Genomic DNA, 14,696 nt, shown 5'->3' with positions numbered 1-14,696 from the left:
TATAGTAAGAAGACTGCATGAAGTTTATTTCAAATTCATTCACACTTGATGGTGACTTGCACTATTAATCTGTACCTTTGTCACTCATGACTATGAAAGTTTAAACCTCTTAAAAGTTGCAATTACTTTAGTACGAGGAAGACTAAATAGATAGTCATCCGTAAACTAAACATCCTCTGTAATAATATTTTAAACACAGAGAAAGAACATTAGTGTATTTCATATGAGTTAGTGTTATTCCTGCCAACTGCTATAACTCTTCTACAATAATTCCCCTCTGGCTGGCAGACAATCAATGCTCCATAGCTTATCTTGTGAACTGGACATAACATGCACACTTTACGTTTTTCACATTTATATTATTATTTACCATCTGTATATTTCTTATTTTTATTTCTAATTATTTGTTTTGCTTCATATTGTATTTTGCTGCTGTAACAAAAAAAAATCCCAGTTTGGGATGAATAAAGTAATTCTGATTCTGATTCTGATTGGTGTCTGCTCTAGAGTTAACTCAGATCAGCACCATGGACAGCATCCTTGGATGGTAAATTGTCCTAAAAGACCAGAAGGACAGGAATGTGCAACATAGGTCACTTCAGGCATACATGTTCAAGACAACATGTTTAATAAATATGTTGTTGATCGTTTTACTATGAAGAACAAAAGGAAATATTACTTTGGGGAAATAGCAGGTTTTTTCAGCCTTCACCTCTCTGCTGTGTTTGATTGACGGAAGTTCTAAACGGCAATATATATATAAATTCCTTGCATTTGCTTTCCAATTTTTCTCACAGGAAAGCACAGGATTTTTTTTTACAGAGCAGATTAGAAAAATAAAATGATATTGAATTTCCATTAGTTTAATATTTCTCTTAGGTCAGCAGCTGGTGAGCTTTGATTGAAGGAACAAATGATTCTGACTCTGAAGCAAAGACACTGGCAAAAATCCTTTAAAGCAAAAATGGTTTAAAAGAATTAAAGTAATTCGATGGTCTGTTGAAATGGCTTTGTCCAGCTCAGTTTTTTGGCATAGCTTGGTGTTATATTGGGAATCTTACTGTGACAACACACAGTGGGCATCAGAGGTGGTCCAGCTGGTGTCTTAGCTGTTAGCTAGGCTTTAAAGATGAAGGTTTTTGGCTGCATAACTGTCAAGAAATTAGGTAATTTTAAGATGTTGCTTGAAGGATTGCCTTGTGTTGTTGTGTGTGTGTGTGTGTGTGTGTGTGTGTGTGTGTGTGTGTGTGTGTGTGTGTCGTGACTCTCATTAATGACTTTTGATTTAACTCTCCATCAAACCTTCTGTCCATGCTGGGCTTTAGTCAGCACTATGGGTATGTATGTGTGGGTGTGTGTATGTGTGTCCATCTGAGGTCCTTGTTTGTCCTGTCCCCGCGGCGATAGCGAGCTGTTACCAGCAGTCCTCCCTCTGTTTCACACACATACTTCCTGCCAAAAAGAGAGGAACTCATAATGACCTCCACCAGGAGAGGAAAAGTGTCTCTCTCGGCTTGAGTGTGCAGATCTCCTCCTGTTATCTATATTAAATATGGTGCCCAGTGTACCCAAACACATCACAGCTCCGTGTGTGTGTGTGTGTGTGTGTGTGTGTGTGTGTGTGTGTGTGTGTGTGTGTGTGTGTGTGTGTGTGTGTGTGTGTGTGTGTGTGTGTGTGTGTGTGTGTGTGTGTGTGTGTGTGTGTGTAGGCACAGATACGGTTGATTTAAGCTGACGCAGCGGATATAGATCTGTGTTTATTTGATCTATAGCAGATGGAGAGTGTTGGTCTGTGAGAAGTATTCATGCTGCATTAGCACTGCTGACTTGCCCCATCACGTTTCTACTTATTCCAAGCCAATTCTGTATGCCAGACCTGTGGCTTCAAAATGTGTTTCTCCAAAAAAAACATCCCATGCACCCTTGCTGCTTTACTGATTTTCTCCCAAAATCTCCATCTGTAGGGACAGAATAAACGTTGCATGAAGTGCACCATGGTGAATTACAAGCAATTTATGAGCACATTGGATTGACAGATTGAATGCTCTATCAAATGAATCATCAGACAATCATGAAAAATAGGCTTTTTTTCTGATATATCTCCTTTACTAAACATTTGATCCTAACAGCAACCCATTTTACACATTATGCTCTTCTCACTACTGTGCACTCAGAAGATGAATGAGTTAAGATGATGATGTAAGCAGTAATCAGATAAGGAGGTGAGAGTAGAGAAAACCCCTTTTTTAAAAACTGTTGTAAATAACTGTCACTGTAAGTTTCTCTCACAAAAATAAATGTGTTTATGAAAGAGCCATCCTTATATTTACAGCCACCTAGTTAACGAGTATTGTTAAGATATCAAGAAAAATGACATAAAATATTACGCTTCGCACACCATTTCTGAACCTGCGGAGAACAACGTTTTTGTAACTTTACCCCCAAATTAATTCAGTTCTTGTTCCTCAATTATTTATACCACATGTTTAAACACGGTTCATTGAGTTATTTAGAGAGGAACATAAGAAGTAACAGGACAAGAACCTAATATATAATTATTTGTACAACAAAAACCACACACTCAAATCGAAATAGCATCGCCACATTTATTCAATTTTTAAATGTGTTGTCTTCAGCCCAAGATAATGAAATGTCGGTTAAACAGTAATATCTATATAAAGATTGCTAACGTCTGCCACCATAAGTTCCTAGTTATATCAGAGCTAGAGAGGCTGCAACATACTTGTGTTTTAACATACAGCCAGAGAGGAAGAGTTTTGTTATGTTAAATATCATTTATTATTATATAATTTCTTCCCATAAAGTCCGAAATGAATCCCTCTCAGGTTTCCTTGTAGCTCAATTCTGCCACTTCAATATCAAGTTCAAGTATCCAATCCAGCTGATCAGAAACCTCTCTTGGTGTTTCTTTAAAAAATCCCAAATGTCTCAGATTTGACCTTTTTAAACAGGATCGCCTTATGTGCTTCTAAGTTTCCTGATGTGGGACTGGTGAGGCCTGGAGGTTGACAGCAGTATTAGCCACCAGGATTACACACAACCATCACAGACACACACTGTCACACAGATACTGTACACACACACACACACACACACACACACACACACACACACACACACACACACACACACACACACAGAGGCGGTGTCTGTCAGCAGTAATACTGAGGTGATGCAGAGAGGATTATTTTCACTTCTGTTAGCCTGCTTATTAAACTGTGTGTGTGTGTGTGTGTGTGTGTGTGTGTGTGTGTGTGTGTGTGTGTGTGTGTGTGTGTGTGTGTGTGTGTGTGTGTGTGTGTGTGTGTGTGTGTGTGTGTGTGTGTGTGTGTGTGTGTGTGTGTGTGTAGAAGTAGAAGATTAACAGCAGCTTTCTCTGAGGTTTTAGACACAAAGTTGTGGGAATGTGTTCTGCTGAATTCATACAGGACTCTGCTCTCCTTTCTTTCCCTGCTTTACTTGATCCATCTGTTCTCTCTCTTTTGCGCAGTTTCCTTCCTCTCTTCTTCAGTCCTTTTTCCTTTCACCCACCTGTCTGCACCTCTTCTCCTCCCCAGTGTTACTGGTGTCTGTGTTAATGGTCTGACTCACCGCTCACACAGTGGGATTTTGATGTCTGAAAGTCTCACTTTTAACACCACTGTCACACTGAGGCTTTTATTAGCTGCAGAGATGAAACACATCCCTCAGTTTTGACATTTCAACTTCAGTGCATCAATATAAGACATTTCTTGTTTTATTATTTAACTTTTCCAGTTTCCTCTTCCAAAATCTAATCCCATAATCAATACCAGTATAGATTACTGCACAGTATTGTATCAATTATAGATGAGCCTCCTCCAGCAAAGCTATTTTTAGATCAAGAGCCTCATATTGATTGGTGCACACTTTAAAAACAAACTACCATGTGGAGGATGTTTCTTTAATTCAACCGCACAAATGCTAGAAGGTTGTTTCTCTAGAGGATCTTGATGACTTGCATCATGCTCCATTAATATTTACATCCAAATGATTAAAATCTAAGTATAGCCCACATTATGACTTAGAAATGGAGATAAGGATACTTAATTTATGCCTTCAGAGTAATTAGATTGTTGCAGCAGCAACTTTAAAATGATTCACACAGGAAACAAAAAAAACTATAATACAAATTTAAAGATGCCCAATGGAGTTTTAGTTTGTTATACAACTAAAGATGTGTTTGTATCCGTAAGCAGTAACAACTGTTTTCTTGCTCATTAAACATCTGAAACCCAATGCTTTGAATATATTAAGTTGTTTCCAGCTTACATTTTTCTTCATCCCTACCTTTGTGGACACATTACTACGCTCCTCTGCACGTCAGCGCCACCAACTGTCCATCCGTGGAATAGCGTGAAATCAGCGGCAGGTATCATACTGTAGGCATGATGCATCAAAACAATGGCCCACTCATTACACCGCTGTTCTATAGTGCTACCAATACTCACAAACTCCACAGGGTGCTTTTACATGTAACATAAGAAGCACACATTTCAAATGTTAAAGTTATACTGACATCAAATACGACAAACAAGCCATACTCTTTCCTGTATGGAAAGCGATTATGTTTTTACATATAAAGCTCTGATTCAATATTAGAAAGGGTGAGCTGGGAAAGTGTGGTGCAATGCACACAACCCTAAAGAGGAGAGCTACCCGTCTCCAGTGGATTCATTTTGGATAATACTGAAGCTGCAAAATGCAGAAAAGGTCTCCGCCAGCTGCTGAATGGAGGAACAATGCTCCTCTAGGGAGAGGGGAGGAGAGGAGAGGAGAGGAGAGGAGAGGAGAGGAGAGGAGAGGAGAGGAGAGGAGAGAGGAGAGGAGGTGGGCAAAAAAAAGGGAAGCTAGGAGAGAGGAGATAAAGGGGAGGATAAAGGAGAGGTAAACGAAGGAAAGAGGGAACATGAGACCCAGAGTCATTAGTCTCTGTCATCACCCCTTCCCCCACCTCTTCCTCTCCTCCTTCTCCACCTCCTCCTCCTCTTGCCTCCCTTATCTGTCTCCCTCTCCATTATGTCTTGTTTTCTCCCACACTCTCTCTGTCTCTGTGTCTCCCTCTAGCTCCTTAATCTGATAACACGGTTGAGGTGATGTGTGTTGACAGAGACAGTTAGATGCTGATCACGTGAAACGTGATGTGTAGTGATTCCGCTGTGTATCACTCTTCGGGAGTTCGTGTAATGAGGAATTTGATGGACTACCTATAGCGTAACCCCCTGACCTTTTCTTGATAAAGTATTTTTTTATATAGGTTTCTATTAAGTGAAAAGCTTGAAGGGAAAGCCAGATATCAGATAGAGGAAAACAAAAGCCAGAGCAGAGATGAAGAGAGAATGAAACAGATGGAGACAGACAGACATAAATCATGCAGAGCAGTAAGAGTTTTTGGCTGTGTAAATATAGAATGGAAAACCTTTTAGGGAGTACGAATCGGGATTTTAAATTAGGATCCCAAGAATCAATCTTCCAAAATGCTTGGTCAAGCTTAACCTTTGTGTGTGTGTGTGGCATGCAGACCGATTCCCTGGGCCAAAGTAGGGCAGGAGAGCCTGGCATCGACTCAGCTTCCTGCATGAGTGACCTGAGGAAACAGTGAGTGTGTCTGTGGGTGAGTGTGTGCGTGAGTGAGTGAGTGTGTGTGTGTGTGTGTGTGTGTCTCCGCCCTACAGCAAGCTGCTGTCAGAGAGGGGGAGGAGCAAGCAAACGCACCGACGAAAGAGAAATGGAGAGAGAGAGGAGCGTGGCAGAGAGAGAAAGAGAGTTAGCATCTGTTGTTTCTGTGGCAGCTGAGCAACACTGGACTGATTTCACACACACACTCTACTGCATGTCTACACACACTTCTTTTCACACACATCTTTTTTTTCCTACCACATGCTTGATTTAATGTGAGGTTGGCGTTAGATCTTTCTTATCATCTCTCTTTCACACACATACACATCTGCTCTCTTGCGCTTTTTTAGTCCATCTCATTCACATCCCAGGACTCTTAGCAGCAAAACCTGACTCTCAACCGCAAAGGCACTTTTTCCGAAAGCCACTGTAACGGCATCAGACGCTGTAGAGACTGCCTGTCTGCCAGCAGCATGTGAGTACAGCTGAGAGTTGGGGGAGACAGACCTGAAGTTATTTACTAGTAAATAGCCTTATTGACAACATTTGAACCTGGAGTGGAGGGAGAGTTTTGTTGAATCCTACTTTAATATTGGACTGAAAAGGATGGTCTGATAACAAGTGATGTTGGATTAACACGCTGCCTTAAGTTGAATGAGTAATAGTGTGAGAAATGATCAGTGATGTGGAAACATTGGAGTATCAACAGTTTTTTTTTTTTTGTCTCTCTTGCTGGATTTGGTTTTAAAGACTCAAAAGGAGGATCCAAGCTGCAGCACACTTTGCTTTGCTCTTAAGATGATCCTAGCTGCAGCACCGGCTTTTTATGAGGACTCATCTTAGACAACAACATGGTCTTTGTTCTATGGATCACACAGAGGAGCAACTAATCTCTGTAGCTGTGTTGCTGCCTCTCATTGATAAACTTAAGCTTTATTCTTTGTTCCAGTATCACAGGTGAATTTGCTGCAATACACCTAAACTCAGTCACAGTCTTAATCTGTTTCCTTTCCTTCCCTTCCTCCGGTCCTGTGTCTCCCTCCCTTCCTCTCTCTCTGCCTTCCTCTTAATCCTATAATGCTGCATTGAGGCGATGTGTGTTGACAGAGACACTTAGGTGCTGATAATGTTGTTGCAAAATTCATCTTGTGTGATGTTGATGTGTTGGATCACTATGTGGTATGTCCAGAGAGAGACACAAAAGTGGAAGTGTCAATCCATCAATTTGTAATGGATTAGAGCTGGGATTGAAAACTCCAGACTGAGATCAGCAATTGAAAATATTAAGCAATAAAGCAATAAATGAAATCTTAAGTGAAAGGGAGATATTAAAGGTTGCACTCTGATTATTTTCATTCTGGGTTAGGGTTAGTATGTGTAAGCACATGCATGTGAAGCTCTTTGTCAATGATCAACAAATCCATTACACTTTTTTTCTTTCATAACATCCATGTATTGAAGAAGCATAACAATGAGGGTTTCAGTTGTTTCAGATGTGTGTGGCTTTGAGCCGTTTTAGTACTGTTTAGCTGTTTGGGTCTTTGAGCATCAATGTGTCAGATTAATGAGCGCTTTAGGGGAAATCAGAGCTGAGATCAGGGTGTTGTAGGCAGGTTTTTGACAGTGTTGAAAAGTTGAGCTTGTAACCAAAGAGGTAAACAGGGAAATTAGAAAGAAAGACAGGAGATAGGTGTGTGTGTGTGTGTGTGTGTGTGTGTGTGTGTGTGTGTGTGTGTGTGTGTGTGTGTGTGTGTGTGTGTGTGTGTGTGTGTGTGTGTGTGTGTGTGTGTGTGTGTGTGTGTGTGTGTGTGTGTGTTGTAACTCGAGTATGATTGAATTACTAAGGGTTAATTAGATTCTGTAGTCCACAGTAATGGCACACACACACACACACACACACACACACACACACACACACACACACACACACACACACACACACACACACACACAGGGACATCCTTCAGAAAGGCTTTTGCAGGCTTATTGCCAGCGTCATCCGTGTGTTAGTTCAGTGTTTTTTCTGGGAAGCTGGGTGGTGTTACGGAGACTAGAGGACAGGCAGTAACAATTTATCACAAACTTATCTGCTGTTTGTCCAACAAATTATCACCATTTTCTGACATTTTGAAAAACATCCTAAAAACCCACTGTGGGTATTAAAGAACACTTGATTTTCTGTTTCTTTTCCAACTTTGTGCATTTCCAAAAATAATATACATTTATAATTAAAGAGGTACGGTGACATTTTTACGACCACTGGGAATTAAATGGGTCAGAAACTAAAGTGTTTTTGCATCATGGAGCAGTAGAATACTAAAGCTCAGGGCTGCTTTGCTGAGTGTGTTAGCAAATCATTGCACTTTGCATTGATTGGCTAACTGGTCGCTCCCGCAATTTACTACTTGTCATTCAAGTGAGATGGGAATACAGTTGTTCATCACAATCAAAACTGAAAGGATTGTTTGGAGATTTATTATACTATTTTTATAAAAAATCAATTTGAATTTCCAAATGTTTGAAAAAAAGCATATTCACAAGTAGAGGTTGAAGTGTTACAGTTTGTTTAGAGATCACATTTGTGTGTTTCTACTAGTGTAGTTTAACTTACTTCAGCCAATTAGCAAATAGAAGCTTATTTACTAATCACTCGTTCAACGATAATGCTAAATGACAGCTGAGCTGATTGAATGTCACTTAGTATAATTTGATGTTCAGTATAGTCTGTTTCTCCTGACACAAGATTTCTGGCGACTTAAGTTTAGTTTTTCCCACACATAGACTCACTTTAAAAACACTGTCTATGTTTAACAATGCTTGCAAGCATACTCTTATGGAACAAAACATTTTACCAGTTGAAGAAACAATGTAATGAAGGAGGTAATATTTTTGACTAAACATGTTTAAATAGCCATGCCCCAAACCTCTTAGTCTCTGCCAATGTCTGGTGTTGACGGCTGTTCCTGCGTGTTATGACCTAAGTAGCGTTGTGTCTTTTCATTATGATAACGTGGTCACGCCCTTTATTTGCATCATAGACAACTCCACCCGGGTGCTCTTACAAAGACAAGGAAGTCTTAAAGGAAGTCAATTACTTATGACCTGCTGTTTGTGGGGGTGTAGTATTTATTCAACACTTGATAAAAGATTGTTTTAAGGGATTCTGCGTAGTTTACTCCAGTGTTTCCTAGCTCTGACTTCACTGTCTCCTTGAGGAGGGATAAGAACGTCCTCCATGATGGTGAATGCGGTATGATTTCCGTGAGGAAGCATAATTTAGCAAAATGTATAAGCACCGTTTGTTTCAGGATGCTTCCAATCAACTAACTCCCCCTATCCAATCAGTGGCACCTGATACATCTGTGAAACCCCCTTTCGCTTGCTCTTAACCATTCATCTCCATTGACACGGCAGATGGATCTGACTTCATAAATACATTTCTAAAATCCGCATTTATGAATTACAAAATATCTTGCTTCAAGAGATGTAAACACAGATTTCAATTTCAAGTGATGTATCTGTCTCAAACTGGCAGTGTGCGTGTCTGCTTGTGTATGTGTGTGTATGGATGGCTGTAAATGTGTGTGTCTTGCCTGATGGTATTGACATGGACCTGGTCTGATGTAACAGGAGTAAAATATTTAGATCAAACAGAATATTAGATTATGGCTGTAGAGAATCTGTTGACAGCTCAGTGCTTGCGTCCGCATGTCTATTATGTGTGTGCGTGTGTGTGTGTGTGTGTGTGTGTGTGTGTGTGTGTGTGTGTGTGTGTGTGTGTGTGTGTGTGTGTGTGTGTGTGTGTGTGTGTGTGTGTGTGTGTGTGTGTGTGTGTGTGTGTGACTCCTGCAGTTGCACAAGGAGAACAAACTTTTTGTAACTCTCTTCGCATCTTAAAATGTGTCTTGTACTTGTTGTGCCACCGCCGTTTGTAGGAAATGTGGTTAACAAAGTTTGTAGACCTCCATCGACCCTTAATGTCGTGTTTGTTCATGCCTCCGATCTTCTCTTTGATCTACAAACTGTAATTTGCTTTCTGATCTACTAAGCAAAGGTGACTGAGGCGTAAAACTAAAAATCAGTATCGCTCAGCTGCTTCTAGTGTAGAGTAACAGGTAGCTTGTTAATCAGATGTTAATCAGATTCTCAATAAATAGTCTGTGAAATGATTATTCAAAAAACCGGAATGCTGCTAACAGTATTTTTTTCATCTTTGTGTGTCTCTGTGCAGAGTACAGTCGTTTTGAGGCGAAGATCCATGACCTAAGGGAACAGATGATGACCAGCAGTGTCAGCTCCAGTTCCACGTCGCTCCGCTCCACACAGAAACGCACCCTATATGTCAGGTAACACAAACACACACTCACACAGACACACACAGTGTTCAGAGGTGACTGATTGTCTAGTGTCCTTCAGTGTGACACCACCATTATAAGGTCTTATCTCAGCTGTCTGCTCCACGTTTTGTGTGTGCCAGGTGCTGAAAGGGAGGTTATCACATTGGGAAAAAATCACAATTAGATTATCCAGCAGGCACTACATATGCTGTCTAACCCACAGACACAAACACATCCATCACCTGTCAACTGTTTCGATTTTCTGTGTGTGTGTGTGTGTGTGTGTGTGTGTATTCCTCTGTCCTCCTGTCCTTGCCTGTCCTGGTTGTTTAGGCTCTGAATCACACCGTCCATCCTAAATGTCCGCTGCAAAGCCAAGACGCAGTCAGTCCTTTTCCAGCTACACTTTAAGGTTCCTTTCTTCACAGCATTTCAAATATTAATTAAATGCTAGGTCGCTGGGTCCAGATTAGTCACATTGGAGCTCTTTAGAGATCAATACTGCGGAAAGCAAAGACAGGTAGGGCAGCTCTAATGATTACACTGATGACTAAAGCAACATAATGAATTATTCTGTATATTTGCAACAACCCTATGTCTCACAGTGCAATTCACGTATACATATTGCTGTTGTATGGACAGCATTAACATAACGTGAGCATTTGTTATGATAACATTACTTTTGTATGATCAAGAACTATGTTGCTAACATAGCAGGACCTCAAGCAAGTGCTACAACAAATGACATTGCAAACCAGGTAATATTACTAACTTGGCTCCGTTGCCCGCCTGCCCGGCTCTGGCATGATACCGATGCCATTACCCGCCAGATTCTCCGACCCACCCCTGGCCTGAAAACCTCCTCCTCCCAGTGATCAATAGGTCTATCATCAGTTAAAGTCACTCTGACTTGCAGGGTCAGGACTTTAAAATTAAGGGTCATTTTCATCTTATTCAAATGTCATTTTTGTCCTATTCAGTCTTGTGCACGAAAAATAGGAAAGACATTAAATTAAATGTATAGTTATACAATCAAATAGAATGAACAATGAGCACCCAAACATTACATTTTTCATTTTTGTTTATGGTTTTCATCTGGTCCAAAAAAGACACAAAGCTAAAAGGGAAACTGCAGCTGACACTGTGTGCAAGTGGCCTGGAAGGAAAAGGCAGCAGCAGCAGCAGCAGCAGCTTGAACAGAGTCACCTTGAACTGCTCACACACTCTCACAGACTGACTCACACTCAGAGCAGGGCTGAGGTCAGACTCTGTACAGGCAGCGAGAGTCCAAAAGTCATATTCAGCCCTCTGGGAGCTGACCTCCAACAAGTGTAAGCGATTTACAAGTCTGAAAGAGAAACAAGCTAATTGATTTCTTAAACACCCTGTTTTATTGAATATATGACAATGTTATGGTAACTCCCGATGACCTACTTGGCATTTCAACAAAAAACACAAAGATCCTGTTTGTGAAATGTGGATTTAATAGACGAAGCAAGAAAACATGCCATCACCCTTATTAAATATTTAAGTAGTCACCCATAGGCACAACTGTCATTAGCATAAATTAAGTGTGCATCCACTGTTATTTGGTGTCAGTTGATTAAATCACAAGAGGCCTGCTTCTTGATTATCACTTGAGATACATGTGAGTGAAATGATGCAATAATCATTAAGTATAATTAGCTATCATTAAGTGATACACTCTTCAAACTTCAACTTTATGTAAAAGCATATTTCACAGAATAATTAGCAAAACATTATCTAAGTCAAATAGCAGCAACAGCTACATCAATTTCACTAAACTGCTCTTATAGTTCATATTTAATTAAGTCATTACCCAACAGATGATAACAAGAATACAATTCTGCAACCACGCTAGCAGCCGTTTGAGGTTATCCACTTTGAGGCATAGCTGTGCTTAAAGCTAAACGCTAACGAAAGAAATGAATTGAAAACATGCTTATAGTGACAATGCTAAAATTCTATTCTCATGCATGTCTTTTGCTATGCTCACTGTCTTTTTTAACTTGTTAGCATGCTTACGGTTGCCATAAACACAAAATACCCCAGACAAAAAAAGATGTTTAGTTTAACCCAAGGCATTGAACACAATACATTTCTGACTCAATGATATTACTGAAAGAAAATGTCAGGTGATTACAAATCATCCTGAGGGACTAATATTTCCTGTACGAAATGTCATACCAATCTCTGGTTAATAGTGGTTGATATATTTCAGTCAGGACCAAAGAGGTGGAACACTTACATTGGCATCTCTTGAGCCACGCTCCTATAGTTTTTTTTAACGTGGTGACTGTATAATTGTAGATTTAATAAGGGAACATGCGTATCGGAAAATGATCATGACACTGAGTTAATCAGTTTCATAATACATTTTAATGCCAAGGTTCCTACAAGTCTTGCAAAAAATCAGGCCATGATCATTTCAAGGTTCTATAGAATAATGAAGTTACTCCCCCAACATCCCATAGATAAATCACTGTCATAAGGGAAGTCGCTATATCCGGTTGCTGAACATAAATGACCAATCAGCTTTAAATATTGAAAACGGGAACACTCCGATTTATCGAGGTGGGGCTGGTGGTGCGTTAAAGATTGAGGGTGTCTAGTGCTGTGGGCCGCTGTGTGTGTTCATGCATGTATATACAGTGTGTGTGTAGCGGGGTGTCGGCACTGTTTGCATGTGTATAACGGGTAGGAAGAACCTTTCCTCAGATGAAACGCCACTGAAGCAAGGTGACATGTACGTGTGTGTCCTTCCCTCTTCTCAATTTCCACCCATAATGTCCTATTCGAAACACAGTATGTCTCCACAATGTGTCATTGTAATTGTACAGTACACTGCACCAAAATCCATCTAAAAAGGTAGAAATACCAACAAAGTATTAAAAAGTAGAGTCTGACCCCAATTCAGTTTACATTTTATTCTTAATGGCCAATATTTGTATTGTTTGTGATTTAGCAGCTGCCAATTTTTACATATTTGGATGTATTATCTCTCAGATCAGGGGAATACAGAGAAAGGTTAAAAGTGATAATGGAACTGATATGCCATAACAGGCTACGAGGAAAATGATCGATGGATTTATATATAACATTGACGCATTGGCTGAGGTTTGAAGGCTCTATGAAGCCTCAGAATCGTGTCTCACTGGGCGCTGAAAAATGATACCAATCTCTACAGTACTTTGTGGTAGATATCAATTTCAATGCATTTTAAGTAGACGCATTGCTCAGGAACATTTGCTTCTCCAAACTGAATAGTATGGTTTTAAATTGCTCCGGGGCTTTTTGGAGTGAGTTCTTTGAATGAGATGTGACCGCCATTCTGATAATATAATATATGGTATCCAATTTACAGTTTCTAAATGTTAAACAAACAGTATTAAGTAGAATGTCACCCTGAGAAGGCAAACCGACCACCAATAGTGCATTAGAAAAAGGTCCCCGCCCCAGTTGATAAATCACTGCCATACAGTAGCATCCTAGGGATTTACCTTGCATACTCACCTCTAAAATGAAGTGCGTGTACATACAATAGTCTCATGAGAATATTCAGTAAAAACCTGAAGTGAACCGCATTGCAGTTTGGACTATAGGTAGCTGGCGGTGCAAAAAGCAACATTAACATACTGAAGTGTTTAAAATGTCCACAGCACTCGCTGGGAAAAGGTGTAAAAGATGGCCACGTGTTTCTGTTACACTCTGCGGTAATTACAGTGTGTTCCTTCAGTCGAGTAATTACATTTTAGAGGTTCCCACATAGGAATTAAAACGCCTTGAGTACCGAGAGCTGGTAATTCCTTTAGAGGTACCTTTACACGTGCCCTTGAATATAAACGATCCATTAAAGGAATCTGCTAGCTAAAACTAATCCATTTTGGATTTGTGGACCTGAAGGATATGTATTCTTTCACTTCTGACAGCTGCTTTTACTTTATGTATCCGTGGACCCACTAATGTAGATTCAGCCTCACACCCACTTAACAGTATTTCTTGCTGCTTTACACATCCAGCAATTACTGTGTGTTCCCTCACTCAGGTAATTAGATCCCACATGATTAAAACAACTGTAATATGGAGAGCACGTAATTGATTTAGAGTGACATTTACATAGTTGTGGCCATTAATAAAACTACACATCATCCATTAGTGCGACCTGGTTGCTGCAAAATCATTAGGGGATGTGTGAAACTCTCACAATGAAGCTTTCCTGTCTTTTTTTACTCCACATTTTCTTCTATAAGGTTATTTATACACTCAAATCTGACAGCTGCCCTTTACTTACTATGTACAGTGGGGCAAAAAAGTATTTAGTCAGCCACCAATTGTGCAAGTTCTCCCATTTAAAAAGATGAGAGAAGCCTGTCATTTTTATCATAGGTATACCTCAACTATAAGAGACAGAATGAGGAAAAAAAATCCAGGAAATCACATTGTAGGATTTTTAAATAATTTATTTTCAAATGATTGTGGAAAATAAGTATTTGGTCAATAACAAAAGTTCATCTCAATACTTTGTTTTATACCCTTTGTTGGCAATGACAGAGGTCAAACGTTTTCTGTAAGTCTTCACAAGGTTTTCACACACTGTTGCTGGTATTTTGGCCCATTCCTCCATGCAGATCTCCTCTAAAGCAGTGATGTTTTGGGGCTGTCGCTGGGCAACACGGACTT

General features: G+C 39.9%; 1 protein-coding gene across 4 annotated transcripts in view; it reads left to right on the top strand.

The window, feature by feature from the left end:
* LOC134869563 (discs large homolog 1-like protein) overlaps positions 1-14,696 on the top strand; it is a 97,429-nt gene that overhangs the window by 68,575 nt on the left and 14,158 nt on the right. For all 4 annotated transcript variants that reach the window (XM_063891268.1, XM_063891269.1, XM_063891271.1 and 1 more), the window contains one exon: positions 9,890-10,004. In XM_063891268.1, the coding sequence (XP_063747338.1) occupies positions 9,890-10,004 (115 nt within the window). The remainder of the gene's footprint in view (positions 1-9,889; positions 10,005-14,696) is intronic.

Source organism: Eleginops maclovinus, chromosome 9 (genome assembly GCF_036324505.1).
Source record: "Eleginops maclovinus isolate JMC-PN-2008 ecotype Puerto Natales chromosome 9, JC_Emac_rtc_rv5, whole genome shotgun sequence".
Lineage (NCBI taxonomy): Eukaryota > Metazoa > Chordata > Actinopteri > Perciformes > Eleginopidae > Eleginops > Eleginops maclovinus.
The sequence above is the reverse complement of the archived record's forward strand: the minus strand, read 5'-3'. Positions and strand labels throughout refer to the sequence as shown.